Genomic DNA, 20,275 nt, shown 5'->3' with positions numbered 1-20,275 from the left:
TAGGTGTAGCGAGCAGAAAATGATTAGGCTTTGAAACGTCTGTAAGAATAATTTCAGAGGTATCAGAGACAGACAGTACTTGAAAAACAAGTAGCACGGTAAAAGGCAACGTTTGGAATTGATCAATCTGTGCGTGTTTCATAACTATGCATTATTTTTTGTGTACCTACACATTTTAAATTTCAGTCAAACGAAGGGATTTACTTTGATAAACGAGGCCGCGGGTTTTTAAATACTATCTACAACGCTTGCGGAACTCCATTATGACGAGGTATTCATCATACGTAAGATGCTCAATGACACGCCAGGTTTCATTAATCACGCAGTTAGCGAGCGATCAATTCAAGCAAAACAAATGCGGCAAATTCAAAGATCACACCGAAGCCGTACCTCACAAAACATTCTTAACGATTATGGAGCATGTTGGGAATATGCTATTTATTTATTAATTAATTTGCGACATAATGTTTGTTGACAGAGAATCTTTGTTTATTTAAGAAGTGAACCGAGTGGCCATCGATTGACTTGAGTAACTAATAAAAAGTCTTGCACAACCAAATTACCGTATTGGCCCGAATATAAGACGACCCCGATTATAAGACGACCCCCTCTTTTTCAAGACTCAAAATTGAAAAAAGACTTTATGAACACCAAATTTATATTTAATATTTAATATCTGAACATTTAAATATGTAAACTAAAGTGCAATCACATTTGTAAATGAATGGCTTCTGGTTTTTCCATTTTCTGTTATCTCTTCTCTTATTTTCTTCTCTTTTCTTTCTTACCGCTATTTTTTTCTTCGTGCTACCGCCATTTTTATTTTTCTTCTTCATGACAGGGGTTTGCGTTGGCCTGCAGAGTTAAGTTCAGCTTTCGCTTTAAAAATAAAGATAGTATAATGTCTAGACCCCGAATGTAAGACGACCCCCACTTTTTCAGTCTTATATTCAGGCCAATACGGTATTTAATTTCTTGTTTTTTAAAACCGTCAACAAACATTACACTACTGTACAGTGTCGCACAAGTCATCATGACGACTTCTATAGGCGCTTTTATTTTTAGTCCCTGATCAACATACACGCCGGGGCAGATGCGCACGCTCACTTCAGTGGAAAGTAGCAATCTGGCACATGCTTACATGTGAGGACACTTGCTTGTGACAGCTGTGCCTATTTAGTGGGTCGTTATGTGCTTAATCACTCTTTGCTCATTAACATAAATGATCCTGGATCGTAAGCGCTTCACTGCTATGATGGAAAACAATGCGATGCGTGCACTCACTGTGCGTCTTCGGGGACGTGTTCGGTAATTTATCAGAACCTCAACATTGAACTAATGATGAGGGATCTATGAAAATGTTAATCCAGATGCACTCTAGTCATTAAAATAATTACTCGTGTCTGTGAAAATACAGAAAATACTTTTGCATATTTGATAACATCTACCTTTCTGGCAGGGTATTAAAAAAAATTAATAATACTGAGACTTATAAAGCGTTACCTCAATGTCATCAATCTCTTGGATAAATCTATAGCTGACTGACTGCAAAGCTTCCGAGCTCCATGGATGAAACCAGTCGATGGTGGTACACTGGATGAGAGCGGGGAATCGACGGGCCCTTCGCCGGAGCTCGCTTCCCACTGGGGACAAACACAACACCACCTAGAGAGAGACAGTACAAAATGCACAAATTTGACATTACAATGAGCGTCAGTACGAGAAGAAAAATCGACATATACAGAATTATAACATCCAAAAGAAAAACAGATGACTGGCAGCCCCCTATCCGTCCCCGGATGCCTATTTGGCTCTCTTTGGCAAGCAGTCAGGCAGACACTTCAGCAGTTGGATGAAGCAGACGGTGCCACCACCAGAGACCCTGGCACGACCATTAGCTGGACCACAAATGTGTGGACCCGGACAAGTATTTCCTTCCTTTTAACCTCCCAGTTTGACTGGATCTGTTCATTTATGTCATCATGCCCTTAGACAGCAGGTGTGAATGGCTCAAACACAAAAACGTGTACCGTATTATCCGGACTATAAGGCGCACCTAAAAACCTAAAATGTTCTCAAAAGCTGACAGTGCGCCTTATAGTCCGGTGCGCCATATATATGGACCAAATTCCTAAAATTTAAACTGGCCCGAAGCATTGTGTCATGAAATCAATCATAAGTGGCCCGCTGAAGACTATGAATCATGAATCAAAAGACTATGGATCATTATTTTGTGATTATAAAGTAATTTGTTGCATCTGAAGTTGAAATAAAAAAGATAAAATGGAGAATGATTTGATTTGGATTAAAAACCTGACATGATGCATTAATGGTGCGCCTTATAGTCCGGTGCGCCTTATATAAGGACAAAGTTTTAAAATGGGCCATTCATTGAAGGTGCGCCTTATAGTCCGGTGCGCCTTATAGTCCGGAAAATACGGTATGTAATACATTCTACGCTGTAATGGCGCATGCTAGTCTCGAGAGGAAAATAAAGTTAGGTATGGGAAAACTGGACCGTCAGTTGAAGGCGGACTCTGTCAGTAAAGAACCTCCAGCAGTTCTCCCTGTTGTCAAGCAGCCCAAGACCTCGGACCTCCGTTTTCACGGCGGACACAATCCCTTCAATTTCCTCCTCACTGAAGACTTCGGGGATTTCTCCTGCAGGGAAATGCAGTCATTATTACAAACACACCAGAGTTGTCGGGATCAATATTCACTGTACGAAACAAAACAAAAAACATGGCAGTACAAGAGCACTGAACAAGAATGAATGTAAATTAGGAATCAGACCTGATGACAGTAAGTCATTAACAACGACCAGAAATCGCTCATCGGGTATTTGTGCATCAGTCACAAGGAGAGCTACACGCTGATTCTTCACGCTGGTCTTTAGGAACAAACCCGCAAGATCCATCTGGACAAAACCACAAAAAAAAAAAAAAAGAATGTACAGATGCGATCAATCAATACACAACCCACATTATGACACCGGTAACTTTTAAGATGTTTTTTTAAAACGATTACAACCGCAAAATGTCATTAACAAGATATTGAAATATTTCCCACTGGCCTTTTATGATATTTGACAATTATTTCCTGCATCAACAGTGCAGCTCAACGAAATGGAATTAAATCAATATCATGCATGCAACCACAGGGAATATTGATCTTTTTTTATTAACTGTGGATGTTTTGTATAAAACCAATAAAATCCAAGACCGCAACTAGGGAAAAACATGATATGGTAAATTATCTTGCATCTGTGTCTACCTTGAAGTCCTGGATGCTGTAACCTTTGTGTAAAGTGCTTTGGAAGATTTCCACCGAGGAAATGTAAGCAGCCAGACGAGTCAGGCTCTGCTTCCCACTGCCCCCGACACCAATCAGTAAGCCGTGACTGCCGGGAGACTCCAAAATGCGACTAATGCGACAGCTGCCAACAACAAGACCTTTTTTTTTTTCTCATTTATTTGCATTACTTACATTTGGGGAAAATGCAAGTTTAAAAAAAAACACCAATTCAATATATTCATCAATACTTACACATGTTGCATTGCATCCTCAAACAGCACAAGATTCATAGCAGCATTAAGTTCATTGTAGCTCTCCAGAGCATCGGTGAGGATGGTTCTGAGCACAGACCAGTCTGTGACAGTCGTGTAAGACGATTCCTTGCCCATTTGACCAAAGTGACAAAAGATTAAGGGTTGCTTGGTCAACTTTTCCTCCTCAAGTGCCTAGATCAAGAAAAACATTAATTGATTAAGCGTAGGGTGAACAACAACAACAACTTTTTTTTCAGAAGCTGTATTGCACCTCAAAGCACTCATGCAGAGTTTCCATCTGGAGCTTCCGAAAGACCTGGACATCTCTGACATCTAAGAACCTGTCGGAATAGACTCTGCAGGACTCGTGGAGCCACAGAAGAGCAAGATCGGTGCTGTTTTGCACATTTTCAGGCTCAGCAAAGAGGATACCCTGAACCACACATAGCCAGATGAATAATTAGCGTCATTTACAGGCCGCATAGCAAATAGTTACGCTATTAGAATCCACATTACCTGAAAGATGTTCGACATATCTCTCATGTTGAATGTATAGTGAAATTTGATGGCTGTTGGTAGAAAGCTGAGCTCCATCTTGTGATGGAGCTTCACTGCAGCCTGAACTACAGCTGTAACGCTTTTCTGAACCGGCAAACTGAAGTGTTGCTGCGTTAGATGACAGCTCAAGATCTGCCCAAAGATGGACATCAGCGCCTCGGATGAAGGAAAGTTCACGGCAAATACGGAGAAATGTCTCTGTAGAAAGCAAATTGTACATTATCTTTTCAAACAATTCTAAATTTGTTGATATTTTAACATACCTGAAGTCTAGGGTTGATCGTGAAGCTCCCAGCAGTTGGGTTCATACAGGCAACATATTGCACGTTGTATATTTCTTTTAAGGACAACTTCTGTCTATCGTACCTATATCAGAAATGAATTAGAATGTAGAATTGAATGCAAATGTAAAAAATATATTTTGGTACCAGTGCCCGTAATCCAGATGCTGCCTTATGAGCGTGTGCGGTTGCACTGTTCCATATGTGTCAACAGCCGGCATGTTGAGATCATCGATGAAGTACACCAGCCTTCTGCTGCCTGCAGGTGCGTAGCTCCTACCTGCTCTTTTTTCTAATTGACGCTCTAGGATCTCTACAAAACCAACAAAAAGGGATCAATCTTTTTTTCTTTTCACTGAACTCAACCCTTAAGTCTTAAGTCTTTCAAGGCTTAAAAGATTGTAACGTACCAGCAGATGGCGCTAGAGCTTACTAAAAATCTACAACCAACTCACCCTGCAGTGCCAGGGAGGTTATGTAGTAGTTGAAGGGTATTTTTGTAGTCGTGTAGCTCTCTGGCAAACCATCTAACTTATTCCTGACAAGTGCAGTTTTCCCCACTCCAGCATTTCCTACAAGCATCAGCGGCTGTCTCCGCTCCAGCAACAAGTCCATGAAGTAACGAAGACGTAGAGTCTCTGCTGTGTGTACCAGAACAGCCTGCAATCATACAAACAGCAGGAGGACAAGGAACAGAAACATACATGGTTATTAAGGCTTTCTTTGGAGTGATTTATTGACAGACATGTGTTCAGTCAATTGTATGTGATTTATAATTTCTTGTATTTCACCAGTACACCACAACTATTCTGTCATAATAGCATCATTTGCTGAGAACAAAACCTTACTAATTATGGCCCAGCAAGACCCTTTGGAGCAGTCACAGCTGTATACAGGAGCAGAAAGAAAGACAAAAGTGCGTGGGTGATAGCTTGAGGCTTGTTGCTCGAGCCTTCATCCCCACACAGGCTGGTATGGGGTGCAGTGGATGGTAATCACACACAGTGGCAAGCCTCTCAAAAACTGGAACAACCCTGCTATAAACTCTCAGAGTGATTTGAGAATTTCTTATTATGTTCATTGAGGCGTGTATTCAATTTTAATGTCTTTATTGTTGATTCTTGGTTATTGGTCTTCAAATTTTCAATGATAGTGTGTGACACTCTGTCAAACGTTTTTGGAATTAATCCAACCCTTCCAAGAAATTTTGGTCCATAATAAAAAAATCTGCTCTCACTTGTAATGGTGTGCCAGTTTCCATTTCAAAAGGAGGCACAATGTCAGTCCAAGGAAGAAATCGTTTGGTTTGAGCATCAATGTAGAAGTCAAACACTGTTCCCTGTGTTGGAAGTTTCACCGTCTTCATTTCTTTGGTCCACCACTTACTGAACTCGACCCGGTAATCAAAGAGCTGGATAAGAAGAAAACAATTTTGGAATGTTATGCATACTCGCAAGGCACTGATCCAGTCCAAATTATAGACTGTCAAGCTTTATTTTAGATTATTTAAATATTTCTTGAAACAAAGTATTAAAATGTAGCCATTATTTATATACGGCAGTACATTTTGTTTTAGCATCAAGACAACAAAAATATAAATGATAGGAGGAAAAACTAGTATTACATATTATAAATATATTATATTTATATTTTATTCTATATATTATAAAAATATAAAATAAATATATTATAGAATATATCATATTTTAAAATATATAATATTTATAATATATTATAAAAATAAAATCTGACACCCAAATCACCAAAGTACATGTTAGAGGGTGATTTTTATTTTTACACTCAAATATATGTTTTTGAATGTAGGTACACACCTATATATATGTTGAAGTGCCAAAAAAGAAAATGAATACCTGGTCTTGACACAAGGCCCCTCCAAAGGCCCAAATGCAGGCGAAAACAAAATAGGTCTCATAAAGCTCCCTTGGAGAGTCGGATGGAATATTTTCTGAGGTTAGAAGGCACTCCAGCAAAGTGCAGAGTGTCTAAACAAAAACAGAAATAAGTTCATATCGGGTCAGATGGAACTCACCGCTTGCTGTCTTGGTGTTGTACCTGCACGAGAGAGTTCTCAGGAATTGGAGTTATTGTCTTGAAGGTGTTTCTCATCTTGTCAAGACAACGCGGGACATATTTTTCAAACAGTATGGTTAAGTGAGCCCTTTCTGTTTGCCGCTGTCGTTGGTCAATCCAACTGGCAACATATCTGGACAAAAAATATATATTATTAAGATGACGCAATTAAGATACCAACATTATGTTATATGTCACCACAGTTATAGAATGGAAAATAATTGTTGTGTGAGACTCACGGATTCCATCCCAGGTCTTGCTGGTTGATGTAAAGGATTCCTGCTCTGGACACAGTGGCAGGAGTGGCTGCTCTCAGGTGACTAATTTCAAAAACAAGCCTCATGGATGAGGTGAGTGGCACCCGCTCATTGCTAGCTAGAGTCAGCACCTGAAATATTGCATACAGCTTTATTGTGCCAGCTTTATAATAGTCAGCAAAACACAACTCAACCATCCATTCACATGATTCACTGGGCTGGGGGAAAAAAAATATCCCGCTCCAGAAAACGATGGCTGAAGGTGTAAGAAACAGCTTTTTCGGTGTGTACCACCTTGGCTGCTTTGTGTTGTAAAAAAGTGTATGGGTGAACAGGAGGGAGGTACCTTGTTGTCATCCATCACTGTGTTGAGTGATTCAATCCACATCGGATCGATGTCTCCATCCAACACAATCCACTTAGGTCCGAGGTTGGACATGTTTGCTTGCTCTCGCATCAGCGATGAAAGCAAACCTTACATTGAGAAAGCAAACAGGAAAGGAGATAGTAAGATATTCAATTTTTGTTCACTTGAGGGTCTTTAGCCACACGTTATTTATTTGTGTTTACTTATTTATATTATTATAATGTTATTTATGTATTTATTTAGTTTTTATTTACCCTGAATGCCCGTGCAAAAATGGGAATACCGTTAATTTTTCGTGAAAAACATGGTGTGACTCACCCAAATAAAAGCAAAGAACAAATAAAATAAAAATATTTAAAAAAAAAAAAAATCAATCCAGAAATGGGTGAATCCAAGCATGGAGGGCTCCATTGTATTTTGATTTGAAATAATATATGCTTACCGTCTTTCCACTCCCGAGTTACAGGATGGATGAAGCCAAACAATTCATCTCTGTCAACTGCTTTTGGATTGAGGTCATTCCAGACAGGTTTCCGCTTCAGGTTTACATACGTTTTATGGAGAACTCTCAATATCTAGTGAAAAGTGAGCACAACGTGTGACATGTCAAATAAACACCAATGTACATTGATTTTCTTATTTTACTTTTTGAAAAGAATAAAATCATTATCTTACCGAGCTTTTCCCAGTTCCAGCATTTCCAACAACAAAGACAGAATGACGCACAGCCATAAGTTCCACCAATTGCATCACCTTCAAAAAAAAAGATAAGAGATATGTGATGGCATTTTAGATAATTATGAAATTTTTTTTTTGAGCTGTATGATGTCAAACCTTGAGAATGAAAGCGTCCTCTGGCTGGAGTCGGAGAGAAACAGTGGTATTTCTGACTTCCTTTTCAAAGTCCCAGTCTCTTTCTCGCTCTACTTCCAGGCCAGGAAATAAATCTCGCAGCAATCCAAGGAAGATGGGAACATCATCAGTCACAATTTTGGGCATGTTGAAATCCCTCAGCGCCCGCATCAACACCTAAGAAACACAAATGACGATGCATCAATGTTTTTCAATTTATTCGGAGTAAAACCGAACGATATATTTTTTGTACACATCAACCTGGATCTCATCTTTGCTGAAACTAACAATAAATGTGTTGATCCCACACCGCCTTTACTAATATTTTTGCATCACCTGATCCTCAGGTCTTGTCTTGTCTCTTCTCCTGAGTGCACCAGCCACAACCAAAACAGACTTGACAGCTCGTAACCCCCAATCGTAGTGGTCCTACCAGATATAACGTAGGTCTGGTAATTAGATTAGGTATTTATTTAAAAGAAAATTATTACAGTCCTACCTGCTTGGAAAGAAGCTCTTTGCACAGAGTGTAAAGAGAAGTAAACCTCCTGGCTAGAAGCTTGGCACCACAGAAGCCCTCTGCCACCAACATGATCTCACAGATGAGCTCAATATCCGGTACCACCATTGCGCAGGGTCTACGGCAGCAATAAAGCATCCATTTACCCTAAAGTTACTTAATAACTTGTTATGAAGGTGAAAATCTCCCACCTAAACAAAGCTTTGAGGTTCTCAGGTAGTTCTGCCCTTCCTGCATAGCCTGGATTCATTGTAATGAAGATCCCCACAGAGGGCTTTAAAAGAATTTCTGTATTCAGGAAAAAGAATCTGAGGACATGTTGACCTGTTATTAGCGCGGTAATATTCTCCTTGTCCAAAAGGTTTTATAAAAGTTCATCTCTGTACCTTTTCTTTTTAGCTCGGATGGCATCCTGGATTGTTTTCACCTGCACGGCAACCACAGACAAAACCTCCACAGAGATGCGATTGAATTCATCGAAGCAGCCCCATGCTCCAGTCTGGGCTAAACCTTTGTAGATATTGCCTGTTGACTAAGAATAAAAACAACAATAAATGTATCACAATATATAAATATAAAGGGAAGTTGATGATTAACTCTCCAACCCTGTAGTCCATCTGCTCAGAACAGTTAAAGATGTAGACCATGACACCCATTGCTCGGCCGAGATCCTTTGTGGTTTCCGTTTTGCCAGTTCCAGCAGGACCTGCTGGTGCTCCACTCATGGTCAGGTGCAGTGACTGAGTCAGCGTGATGTAGCAACTAAGTTAATAAAAGCAATACACAGTACGTTGAGAGCTTTGAGGCATTTTCGGACATGACAACAGCATTCTTACCGATCTGTGAGGGGCGTGATGACAAGACGTGGAGTGTTTCCAAGATACTCGTAAAGGTACGGGAACTGGGCATCGCAAATGTTAATGGAACAGTGGCGCTGCTGCTCGTTCCAGCAATGTCGGAGATGGGAAAGCCACTGGAAGGCCTGTGAGGTGGTGACCTAGACGTACAGTTGACAACTTGACAAACTATGCTGTAGAAATGCAATTACGGCACAGTGACAAAGAAATATGACATTCGGACATTTCACTTTCATTAGTCAAATAAAATGAGCCAAACAAATGACTTCGGATTTCTAATTTGTCAGGCTGAGGTTTAAATTTGCTTGCTCTGTTGGTTGAATCTTGGATCGCTCACCTTTTGGGCAATCAAGCCGGCCACAACATCTCTCGCATGAACGTCAATGGTGCAAATAGTCATGATCTTCTGTCTGTTCTCTTGACTCAGCTCACCCAACAGCAAGTTAATCAGCACGTTTAGCTGAGCAACCTGCGAGAAATTGCAAAGAGCAACTTCAAACGAATCCAAACAAAACCAAGTTGTTGAATCTGATACATTCACACATGCTCTTCTCACCTGTTTCTTGTTGTAGTCTTTAAGAGCAGACTCAAATCCTTCTTCTAGTCGTTTGAACACGAGCTCCACGTCGTTACTCCACCATATCTGTGACGCAGTCAGAGCAACTTGGGCCGGGAAGTCAAGAATCCACTGTTCTCTGGGCCTTTCCTCATACACCGACACAGCCTCAGACAGGTGACCCCGAACGGTTTCCCTCATGGACTCCTCCAGACAGGCAAGCCATCCCTCCACCTTGTACAAAACGTATAACGATGAAATACCAGAAAACTAAATATTTTTAAAAGTTGAACGGTAATAAAAAAAGCTAGCAATGTCTGTGTAACTTTAGTATTGACACATGAAGTCGATGCACAATTTGTTCAAATGATGTGGCGGGCCGTATCTGGCCCCCGGGCCTTGTGTTGGACACCTATGCTACATTTAAAAAAAATAATAATAATAATTCTAATCTATTGTGAATATTTTATTGTAATATCTTACCACTCCATTACAGAAACATTCCTTCTGGAATGGTACGTACTCCCTTTCTTTGCTGTACATGCCCACAGCAAGTTTTGAGCGATTCTTGCAGAATTCCAGATCAGACATATTATCAAATAGTTTTGAGAGGTGGCATGTTACCTGAAAAACAATGCAAATTAGTCAAATTAGTTGTAATGAATGCAGAGTATTGCAATATGGTACTAAACAAGACAAAATCAAAAAGGTACATCTTTGGGGCGGCTTCCCTTCGAGAGAATATCCAACAAGTCTGCAGAAGATATAAAGTAGAACCTCGGAAATGCAAGTCTTTTGGTCTCCAGGTATTCAGCAAGAGCCTTTTCACATAAGGCCAGCCTGGCAAATCAGAGAATTTATGAATTATCTTAAAAGCATTCATGTTCAAAACAAATAATAGAATGCACAGTGACCTTTTCTGAAGCTCTTCTAACATTTCAAAGAGTTTCGGTTTATTGGTGGCTTCAATCACATGTTTGGTTTTTGCACTGGCCAACATTAATTCCTGAAAAGGAAAACTGGATTCAATTTGAAGTCCCATTGATGCAAAAGTGCAAATGCAAACCTGAAATTCAGCATCTATCATTTGGAATCGGTGTGCATCTGTTGGAAGTTGCTGGCAAATATCATCACAGCCTTTAAAGATACTCTCTAAATAGGCCCACGTCCTCTGCACCTCCATCCACACCATCAGCACTGCATCAGCCACTGTCAGCTGTCTCTGAAGCTCCACAACTTCAACCAGAAAGTGATCAATGTGCTTGCTTTGAAAGATGCCCTGGAGCTGAACCTTGAGGCCGGGCACAAAGAACAGGAAGAAATGGTCAAAGTGGCATCTTGATAAGCTCATCGCATTCACCCGTTTTCATTTTCAAGCAATCTCATCAGCTCGCCACACTACAACAAACTGGGGGAGGGCTCGGATCTATTTAGACAAAGGCACTAAAGAAGTAAGACTTCTAATTGCTGGCTACAACCTCCCCCCCCCGATGCATCTGGTGTACATGTACAAAGACCGCCGGGGTGCAACAATGCCCCATGTGCAACAGCAGCTATAAATCTGAGAACTCAATAGGGACCTCTCCAGTCTCAGCTGTGCTGTTAGACAGTCAGACAGAGAGGCCCCACTCTGTATTCTCCGCCATTCAGCATTTAACTACCAATGCTTCAAACAGACAACTCATCTTGAGAACTAGTCCTTGTGTGCGGTGGCCATTTTGAAATGATAAGGTCACTCTCAGCAACGTACCTGATGTTCCTCAAGAGTCTCAATGAGCTCCTCATCACATTTAAGAAGAGGGATAGAGGTTTGGTAATGGTCTTCATATGAAAGCTCCATTGATGCCCATATTTGACTAATTTCACTCACAACCTGAAATGAAAGGCAAACGTTCTACATACCGTAATTTTCGGACTATAAGCCGCACCGGACTATGAGCCGCACCAGCTAAAACTCGTGATTCCGGGTTCAAAATTTGCGAAAAAAGGCTTATAGTCCGATATTTACGGTACACAATCTGCAGTTTTGCCTATGAGAACTTAGCTAGTGACATCAAATGTGTCAAGACATTGATTATTATAATAGTTAGTGAAGTTTGTTTTCTTGATATGATTGACCATCATGCATAAACAATTGAAGAACAACCTTTTCAATGGCCATTTCTTTAACTGCCTTATCCACGGTGTTACGAACTTCTTCCTCGTAAAGATGAAGTTGCAGAGCCAAGAGGTCTGCCAAGGTGGTACGATCGGTCACAGTGAAGTTCATCTGTATTAACAAAAATACTTTCATGCCCCCCAAAAAAAATTCATTTCCATGTAGCAAGACGATACACACCTGCATTGTCTTTATTAGTTGCACCCAGTGGCGCTCTCGTATCGCAAGGTTCTGTAGCTGGCTCACAGCTCGCAGTGACGTCAACAGGTTCTTCACCATAAGGTCTAAGCCGGAATACACGTTCCATACACGAGCCTCTTTGTCAAGCTTTCGCATATCCTACACAAACGTTACCGTCATTAGTTATTAGGCCAATGGACTAACCAAATTTGCATTGGTGAGCTTGGCTTGGCGTGAACTGTTGGTGATCTCACCTTTGCAAAGCCCCTTAATTCTATATCCATCTGCTCTACGTTTATCTGCCTCCATTTGCTCTTTGTCCAGTGGTCCACGTTGGTCTGTATAGATAAAGACACATGCAAAGGGGTCAATGAGCTTAATTGGGGCATTTAGTGTGCAAGACAATCAATGACCACACAGACAGCAGCAGGCTGCTCAGATTATTGAGGCTCTTTCCCATTTTCTTACTTTTCTTTCAACTTTCTAATATGTGACTAACCTGAACAAATATGACCATGTCCCACAGTTCTTTGAGAATAACGATCTCTCGTTTGCAGAGCTTCATGTCTTTATAGTCAGGGATTGTGACGTCAAATAAATTTGTTGACTCCTGCAAGGCTGACAACTCTTTGTCCATGTCTCGGATTGCTTCTTCAGACTATACAACAAAAGAGAATAGAAGAAAATAAATTCTAAATTCATGACCAAAATTAGGTAACAGTGTAACTCCTACTTTATCCAGATTAACGTAGGGATGAGATGTGTTGTAATTGAACGGTGCTGTTGCTCTGAAGATGTCCCTGAATTGGCTTTGTTTCACCTGAATTAAAAAATATAAATTTTATGACATAATTACATTCAAGTATAGTGGATTTTATGTATGGATAAACAGGCAACAGAAATGAGTTGCGACCTCAAATTCCAAGCAGTGTCTTCGTAAAACCATGGCTTCTTCATTTTGCATAGGGGCCATCTCATGCCTGACTTTTAAGGACATTTTTTTAGCCCCGTTCCATTTTTCAGGGAGTTCCTAACAAGTGTGAAAATTAAAAAGGTTTCACAATTCACAGGTGATAAGTAAAATATATATTTTTTCATTACCTCCATCTGTAAATAGACTTTGTCCGGAATGGTCACTCCGTGCCGTTCTAGGAGGATTACCGTGTCTCTTAGAGGCTCAAACATTTTGTCGGTGACAACTTGTCTGTCTCTAATAGCGAGAAGGTGACTCATGACTTCCACCAGACTGTGATGGTCTCCTTTAGGCACACACTTAGCAAGCCCTTCAACAGTAGTACGGACAAATCCTTGAAGGTCATCGAGACTGAAGGGAATAACGTAAAACGTAAGAATGGCATTTTATCCTTTTTGCTTTTTTGCAGCATCAATAATGACCTGTTTGTGACATATGTCAAGAGGTGCTCCTTAAAAAGCCAACTCCACTTCTTAATCGTGTTCAGAAGGCTGACTTTGAAGTTTTTGATGTCCACCCGAAACCATCCATCAAATACCCTGGAGTCTTCAAGTTTGCACGTTTCAGTGTACAAGTCCTCGTAATAATCAATCTGTTAAGTCAAGACAAATATTTACGAATGAAAATCTTACATGTGAGTTTGGAACGGAAAATTTGAGGCGCCTTTCACCTGATCTTTGAAGTGATCAACGGTAGGAGGACTTTCTGGGAGAATATCAGCTCTGTGAGCTTCCACCTCTTCAGGTGTTAGCGCTCGTGCATATAGAAGGAACTGGCTGAGGAATTCTGCTCGGTCACCTTGCCACAAATGAGTGTAGCAATCAAACTGAGTCTGGTAAGATGTGGCTTTGTTGAGGACGTTCTCAACTCTCTCCATCACTTCCTTGCGCAAATCCAACAGATCCAGCATGTCTTCCATTACATCCTGTAAAAGTTCAACCACATGACAATTAGCAAAATGTGGACTTTCTATTCCCTCAGATGTCATTACCTGATAGCTGTCCACGCTAACATCAGCAGACAACCTGTTAATATGTATTGACACCTTAAATATATCTCCAACCAGCCCTTCGACAAGCTCATAAAAGCCATCTCCTGCGTCTCTCTGCAGAGATGGGTGGAATATCATGCCCAAGTCAGTCAGCATCAACTGAGCCTCAAAAAGAGGAGCCTGCTTGTGATATGAGTCCATGTTGTCCACGAAGAACTGGAGAGAGTGGCCGATGTAGCCGAAGAGCCCTTCGACCACCATCTCGTCCACGTAGTCCATGTAAGACTGCCAAGCGTGTGAAGTTGGGTCTGCTTTGAAGAGCATCATGTTCACCTAAATATTATCAGAAGTCGATTCCTTGGTTAGGTACGTACACGTGGAAAATAGAGAATAGTATTATGATGTACCTGCACCAACTTGTGGATGGAGTCTCCATCTTGTTTTATGGAGCTATAAATCTTGCTAACACGTTCTCCCCTGTCCTCAAGATGTAGTAGGGAGATTTTCTTGTTGTCCTTTCTGCAAAACATAGTGTGCTTGCTCCAACTTTTCATCATTGATTGCACGGCATCACGATTGTCTTTTGCTCGACTGGCTCGGTCAACAAGGTCTTGGACCTGGTTTTTGACCACGCATATGAAACTCCAGCAGTCCTGGTCTTGCCACGTCAAGTCGGTCTCGGCTCTTTTTAGTAGTTGGTCTGCTGAAGCCAGTTCATCTCTGATGAGCGGCAGCTCGATTTCCAGGATAGTTTGTTTGAGTTTGTTGTACCACTGCACAACTAGCTGCAGACTCATCACGTACTAAAACATAACCAGGTGATAAATAATGAGAATTTTTTTTAAACACTGACAAAATACTAACAGCTAACCTGTGTGAAGAGGTCACGTTTCTCAAAAACAGTCATGGCTTCCACTGGAATGTTAATGTTGAGCGTTTGAATGTATTTCACATCTTTTAAGACTTCAGCTAGCTAAGGAGACAAAACAGGAAGTAGATTGGGTCATCTAATTCTCAGGATCAACAACAAAATTCTCCACATTTTATCCTTTGAAATCACCATTATTTTAGAAACAAATATAGTTGAGGTTAAATAAAATTAATTTATTTTAGGAACAAAAACAGTCTTCTTGGAGCCATTTTTTTTTTAAACTCACCTTGGGATTGAAATTGACCAAGATGAAGTCATTTGAGGAGTTTCTAAATAAGAGCGGCTGTTTCAGGTTCATCTGGCAAGCCTGCTCCAAACCATTACACCACTCAGAGTAAATTTGTTCCTCACATTGGTGGAGAAGACAAATCATCTCATTGTACATGTGGTGCTCCGTTGTTGTATCCATTCCTCCCACAGATCTGAAAATGCTGAACAGTAAAGTGTTGAGCTTTAGTACACGACTGCATTCACATACTGTAGAATCCGGTCGTTTCACCTTTCAAACACAACTTTTATTTTTTCCCACGGGGCTGCGATGCGTTGTCTGATCATTTTTGCCCATTTTAACATTCCAGATGCACGAGACATATTTTTTCCAAAACAACTTTCCACCTGTAAATAAACAGAGAACACTTACAAAGTCCTGCATGAACGCTGCATGAATAAATTGCATTTTTTGCAATATTAATTCACCTTTTAAAACCCACCTCATTGAGTTGTGACTTAAATAGCCATTTGCATTTGTCCATCTCATCTCGGAATTGTTGCAGCAGTAAAGGGATGATGGGACTGAATATTTGTCTAATATTCCCTCTCTCAAGGAAAGGTCCAAAAATTGTCAACAGCTATTGACAAAAACAGAAGATTGTCATGCCATGATTGTTTGTTTTCAGTGGCTGAGCCATCAAGTGCATTTTCTCTTACTTTAAATGCTGATTCAAGTCCTGCGCAATCTTTAAAGGCTGAGCAGAGAAGGCTGGCAAAGCGACATTCAAAATCCACTATCTTCAATTTGAAATTCTCATATTCCTTCTCAAAATCCTGTGGAATCATTATGCATCGTAATAGTGTCATTTCATTTTGGATTTGGTGCATTTTGTAATTTGAAGAAAATCTTATAAACCAAGAAAGGTTCACCTGGGAGTTGCAGTCAAGAGGATTGTGATCACAGTGTATTAATAACACGCAATGCTCGCTGAACTCCACGTACAGCTGAGCAGCATGCTCACTGTAGACTTTGCCTTTTGGCCCACCAAATTCCAGTTTTTCCATCCTTTTGTATTCCAGCATCAGTTCAAAAATGTCCTGCAATGGAAAAACAATGGAATCTAACACCTCCGAAAAAAATCTGCAAAGTTTCAAGCTCACCTCCAGTTGTAGCATGCGGTGAAGGAAGTTGTTGAAACGTGTAAAAATTGTGACGGATGGGAAATCCCAGGGTTTTGCATGACTGGCCAATTTCTCCCTCTGGCTCTGATAGGTTTTTTTGAAACATCGGAAGAGTTTTATCACCATCTTCACCATGTGTAGGCCTTCCTCAGGCTCTTCCCGCACTAATAAGTCAGTAGACAAATATGTAGATGCCTGTAAGATGAAATAGTACAGCTGAAAAGGTGGAACTCAACCTGTGCTGTCTCGCATGACATCAGGAATTTTAATTTATTACATATACAGGGTTAGCACAATGCTAAAATCATTAGCCGTACCTGTTCGATGAATAGATTGCAGAGCTGCTGAAGTAAGATGACAATTCGCGTCGGCCTTTGATAAGCTTGGCAGTTAGTCCAGATCAGGAATAAAAGATGAAAAAGCGTCAGGATGGAGGCTTCATTATGAGGGAATCCTTCCGTTTCCATTTGAGAAAGATGAACACAAAGTGGCTGGAGATGGAGGTCGATGTCCTCTGCTTCTTGGAGCGCTTTGGGGAAAATAATTGTTGTTATTTGGGGTCTTGGGTGGTTGTGACAAAAAAACAAATCTTACCATCAAATACGTTTCCAATCAGCGTCTTTATGGCGGGATGATAGCTGCTTTCCATCATCTCCAATATCTCTGCCATCTTCTGAACAACAGGACTGTGAAGCTACACAGAGCGAACAAAAACAATCAGTAGCAAAGAATACCAGGAGATGATAAAGAATACGATCCTTTTCAGTGCATGCCTGTTGATATATGTTCTGAATATTGCTCTTCCTGGAAGCCCAGAAGTTTAGCTCTGCATCAGGCCCAGGATTACGGCCAGTCAGAAGTATGTCTGATGAATCCTCCTTCAACGTTCTCTGGATTAGATTGGTCCAGTTGCTGACCTGGCTCTCGATACTGTGCGCCAGTGCCCTGTCATAGCTACCATACCTGAGAAAGTAGAAGAAAAAAAAATTATGTCCGCACCATTAGATGATCTGCTACTACATTTGAGCACTCTTACATTTTAAAAGTACTTGATACATTTTCCATCCAGTCTGTATCAGGTGGGACAGCGAGGACAGATTCGCCCAAAGCACGTCTCCGCACAATTGATGTTTTACTGCAGATGCTTTGTGCATTTCGAGTTATGTCCTCTGATAACAGTTGTGGCCATGTGTGCTGGTTTAGACTGTTTGACAGCAGTGGGGCACATATCTTGGAAATAAACAAGGCAAATAAAAGTAAAACGATATACATACCTAAGCATGATTATCATGATTATCAATATTATGGTAGCACCTGTTCAACTATGATTGACAGCTGCAGCACTGAACATGGAGCCAGGACACCAAAAAGCAGAATCTCCTTGTAGTTTTCTGACTGGACGAGGGCAGCTCGCTTCTTTGTTACATAAATGAGCTTACTTCTGGCAAAATTCGGGATCTATGTTTGGGAGAAAAATATGCAGTAAATATATGACACATTGCAAAAATATTTAGCAGTGCTTGCACAAATGCAATGCAATAAATGACTGCATGTTTAATGTCAGAGAGGAATAAATTTACCTCATTATTAGCGACCAGGCCACCTGACTTTGACGAAGAGAAATAAAGAGCAGTGTGTTTTTCAAAAAGCTCTAACAAAAGTGTTTGGAAGTCTTGACTGGCAGCAACTTCACCCCATTTTTGGGGCTGCATTTGAAGAAATGTACATACTTTCTCCTCCACGAACTTTACTCGTATATCGTCAAGAAATGAAGGCGCACTTTCATCGTCGTCCGACATGTTGGCTCGCTTTAGGAACCAGTGAAAAAAATACAAAACAAACTAAAAAGAAAGAAAAACATGTGATACAACCTACAACATGTCCGATAAATGATTAATTAGTTTTACTCTCCACATTGGTCGGCAAAAAAGATTATCCTGAGTTGAAGTCCACCGGGGAGGTTCGGCGCGTGTGGTTGCTAAGCAACGGACAGTCTCCTCAATCACTGCCGATGACGTTCGGAGCTCTGTTTGTCACCATGGGGAGTTTTGGAGATCATGTTTACACGGAGCAAATACAATCTGATCATTTATTTGTTGTTGGGATTGTTGTTAAATATTTTTAGTCAAACTGATCATGCATGCAACTTCAATGAAGACGCCGATTTGGGTTTGCGGTACATTTTTGAATTGCATGATTCCAATTTGAATGAATGGTTCGTGTGCATTGATTGAAATGTTTTATAATGTGTTTATTAAAACCAAAGGATCCGATTTGCAATTTTGTATTTCAACTCGCTCTATTGTGTTGCACACCAAACAAAAAGAGAGAAAGTGCGGAAATCAGTCGTACTGCAGCAGACTACCTTTCACCAACAACTCAGAAATGCTATTTTCACATTTGTCTGCAGGAGGACTCGACTGACTGCCCGCCTCCAAAACTCAACTTGGTTTACAGATTAACTATTACTGCATGATGTGTCATTCTCCTTCTTAAAGCTCTTTGGAGGGAATGATAACAGAAGCCTTTTTTTATTTTTTAAATCATTTTCTGTCGCATGTGATTGTTCAAGATGTGTTGTGGTGCCACACTAAGCAGAAGATAATGGCGAGAATAAAATAAAATAATAAACCAAAGTTTCATTCACATTTCTGCACTGGTATTCAATTGATGACGCTCTTAAAAAGTGAGAAGTGACTCATATAATCATTTCAGGTTCGCAGGTGGCACTGCCATTTGGCCCACCAATAACAGGACCACCTGTGGGGCAGAGATTGCCCTCCTGTTGCTATGGTGCTAATAAGTTGTAAAAAATGCAATGAAGCAGTTAAGCTGAAGATGGCTCCCAATTTATGCCAATTTATTTTATTGCTGTAAAATCAGAACAGGTGGTAACATGTTGAGAATGTTCATCATTTAATTTTCCCATGCAGTTTTGTCTCTTATTTCATCTCAATGTGAAAAGAAGTACACATATCACAAAATGCATGTTATGCACCAATTTGGGTCGGCAGTAGGAAAAAATATACAGTATATTGAATGCTATCTAATGCTTGATGGTGTGGGATTAATAAAATTTATATTATGCTTTGTTTTATTATCTCATTTTTCAGGTCTATCAGTGAACATGCTGCCTGACTGTTAACAATAATTGTGATTTACTGGATGGCTAAGAGTTGTGTTTGTACTTTGTACACTTTGTCTTTCGGTCTTGTCAAAATGTGATGATTTATCAAAGTGAAGCAGCTCGTCAGTGGTTGGCAGTGGAAGTTGACTTTTCTTGATGGTCTTGTATTGATGCCAAAAGAGGGTAATACAATCAGCTGCACATTTAATATTGTCAACCAGTGCGGGGTCTACCCCGTCTGTCATCCAAAGTCAGTTTGGCTAGGCTCCACCTCACCTTAATGAGGACAAGAGCTACAGAAAATGGATGGATCAATAATAGCAGCATTGCAACTTGACCTTGCGCCCTAAACTGCATCCTTGGCTTAAATGAAAGAAGAAGCTCTTTTTCCTTCTACCTACAATTTTATATACATAAAAGAGTTTATTAAATTGTCAATACTTTGTTATATCAACTTACCCGCACCGTATAACATCTTTGAGAACCTTGGAACATCTTTTGAGATCCTACATTACCATTGTTGTCCTGTAGAGGGCACTGGCTTTTCTCTTATGACGCGTCTGCAGGCTTTTGGGGAGAGACAGCGTGACACTTAAAACATACAGATAAAAGAAATAATAGAAATAGATTATTATT

The 20,275-nt window shown here is 40.4% G+C and overlaps 1 protein-coding gene across 1 annotated transcript in view; it reads right to left on the bottom strand.

Annotated features, from left to right (window-relative positions):
• Window positions 1–18,730, bottom strand: part of LOC119136311 (dynein heavy chain 11, axonemal) — a 30,921-nt gene extending 12,191 nt beyond the window's left edge. Inside the window, exons 1-55 of the mRNA XM_037274686.1 lie at window positions 18,093–18,730; window positions 17,827–17,970; window positions 17,549–17,742; window positions 17,286–17,475; window positions 17,107–17,206; window positions 16,830–17,041; window positions 16,492–16,707; window positions 16,261–16,428; window positions 16,048–16,164; window positions 15,831–15,968; window positions 15,620–15,735; window positions 15,347–15,551; window positions 15,061–15,162; window positions 14,597–14,992; window positions 14,190–14,522; window positions 13,869–14,123; window positions 13,621–13,790; window positions 13,327–13,549; window positions 13,139–13,255; window positions 12,959–13,045; window positions 12,725–12,883; window positions 12,480–12,563; window positions 12,226–12,384; window positions 12,034–12,156; window positions 11,638–11,760; window positions 10,954–11,178; window positions 10,802–10,893; window positions 10,601–10,727; window positions 10,371–10,511; window positions 9,888–10,121; window positions 9,669–9,800; window positions 9,311–9,471; window positions 9,080–9,236; window positions 8,861–9,006; window positions 8,666–8,782; window positions 8,454–8,592; window positions 8,291–8,383; window positions 7,937–8,131; window positions 7,778–7,855; window positions 7,545–7,677; window positions 7,082–7,209; window positions 6,718–6,866; window positions 6,461–6,611; window positions 6,259–6,390; window positions 5,625–5,798; window positions 4,843–5,047; window positions 4,535–4,700; window positions 4,370–4,472; window positions 4,065–4,304; window positions 3,820–3,981; window positions 3,547–3,740; window positions 3,274–3,436; window positions 2,794–2,917; window positions 2,519–2,661; window positions 1,504–1,665 (exon numbers count right to left, since the gene is read on the bottom strand). Of these exons, the coding sequence (XP_037130581.1) occupies window positions 1,504–1,665; window positions 2,519–2,661; window positions 2,794–2,917; window positions 3,274–3,436; window positions 3,547–3,740; window positions 3,820–3,981; window positions 4,065–4,304; window positions 4,370–4,472; window positions 4,535–4,700; window positions 4,843–5,047; window positions 5,625–5,798; window positions 6,259–6,390; window positions 6,461–6,611; window positions 6,718–6,866; window positions 7,082–7,209; window positions 7,545–7,677; window positions 7,778–7,855; window positions 7,937–8,131; window positions 8,291–8,383; window positions 8,454–8,592; window positions 8,666–8,782; window positions 8,861–9,006; window positions 9,080–9,236; window positions 9,311–9,471; window positions 9,669–9,800; window positions 9,888–10,121; window positions 10,371–10,511; window positions 10,601–10,727; window positions 10,802–10,893; window positions 10,954–11,178; window positions 11,638–11,760; window positions 12,034–12,156; window positions 12,226–12,384; window positions 12,480–12,563; window positions 12,725–12,883; window positions 12,959–13,045; window positions 13,139–13,255; window positions 13,327–13,549; window positions 13,621–13,790; window positions 13,869–14,123; window positions 14,190–14,522; window positions 14,597–14,992; window positions 15,061–15,162; window positions 15,347–15,551; window positions 15,620–15,735; window positions 15,831–15,968; window positions 16,048–16,164; window positions 16,261–16,428; window positions 16,492–16,707; window positions 16,830–17,041; window positions 17,107–17,206; window positions 17,286–17,475; window positions 17,549–17,742; window positions 17,827–17,970; window positions 18,093–18,311 (8,916 nt within the window). The 5' untranslated portion in view covers window positions 18,312–18,730. The remainder of the gene's footprint in view (window positions 1–1,503; window positions 1,666–2,518; window positions 2,662–2,793; window positions 2,918–3,273; window positions 3,437–3,546; window positions 3,741–3,819; window positions 3,982–4,064; window positions 4,305–4,369; window positions 4,473–4,534; window positions 4,701–4,842; window positions 5,048–5,624; window positions 5,799–6,258; window positions 6,391–6,460; window positions 6,612–6,717; window positions 6,867–7,081; window positions 7,210–7,544; window positions 7,678–7,777; window positions 7,856–7,936; window positions 8,132–8,290; window positions 8,384–8,453; window positions 8,593–8,665; window positions 8,783–8,860; window positions 9,007–9,079; window positions 9,237–9,310; window positions 9,472–9,668; window positions 9,801–9,887; window positions 10,122–10,370; window positions 10,512–10,600; window positions 10,728–10,801; window positions 10,894–10,953; window positions 11,179–11,637; window positions 11,761–12,033; window positions 12,157–12,225; window positions 12,385–12,479; window positions 12,564–12,724; window positions 12,884–12,958; window positions 13,046–13,138; window positions 13,256–13,326; window positions 13,550–13,620; window positions 13,791–13,868; window positions 14,124–14,189; window positions 14,523–14,596; window positions 14,993–15,060; window positions 15,163–15,346; window positions 15,552–15,619; window positions 15,736–15,830; window positions 15,969–16,047; window positions 16,165–16,260; window positions 16,429–16,491; window positions 16,708–16,829; window positions 17,042–17,106; window positions 17,207–17,285; window positions 17,476–17,548; window positions 17,743–17,826; window positions 17,971–18,092) is intronic.
• Between the last annotated feature and the right edge of the window lie 1,545 nt (window positions 18,731–20,275).

The sequence above is a fragment of the Syngnathus acus genome, chromosome 16, assembly GCF_901709675.1.
Source record: "Syngnathus acus chromosome 16, fSynAcu1.2, whole genome shotgun sequence".
NCBI lineage: Eukaryota > Metazoa > Chordata > Actinopteri > Syngnathiformes > Syngnathidae > Syngnathus > Syngnathus acus.
This window is presented reverse-complemented; position numbering and strand designations above follow the sequence as displayed.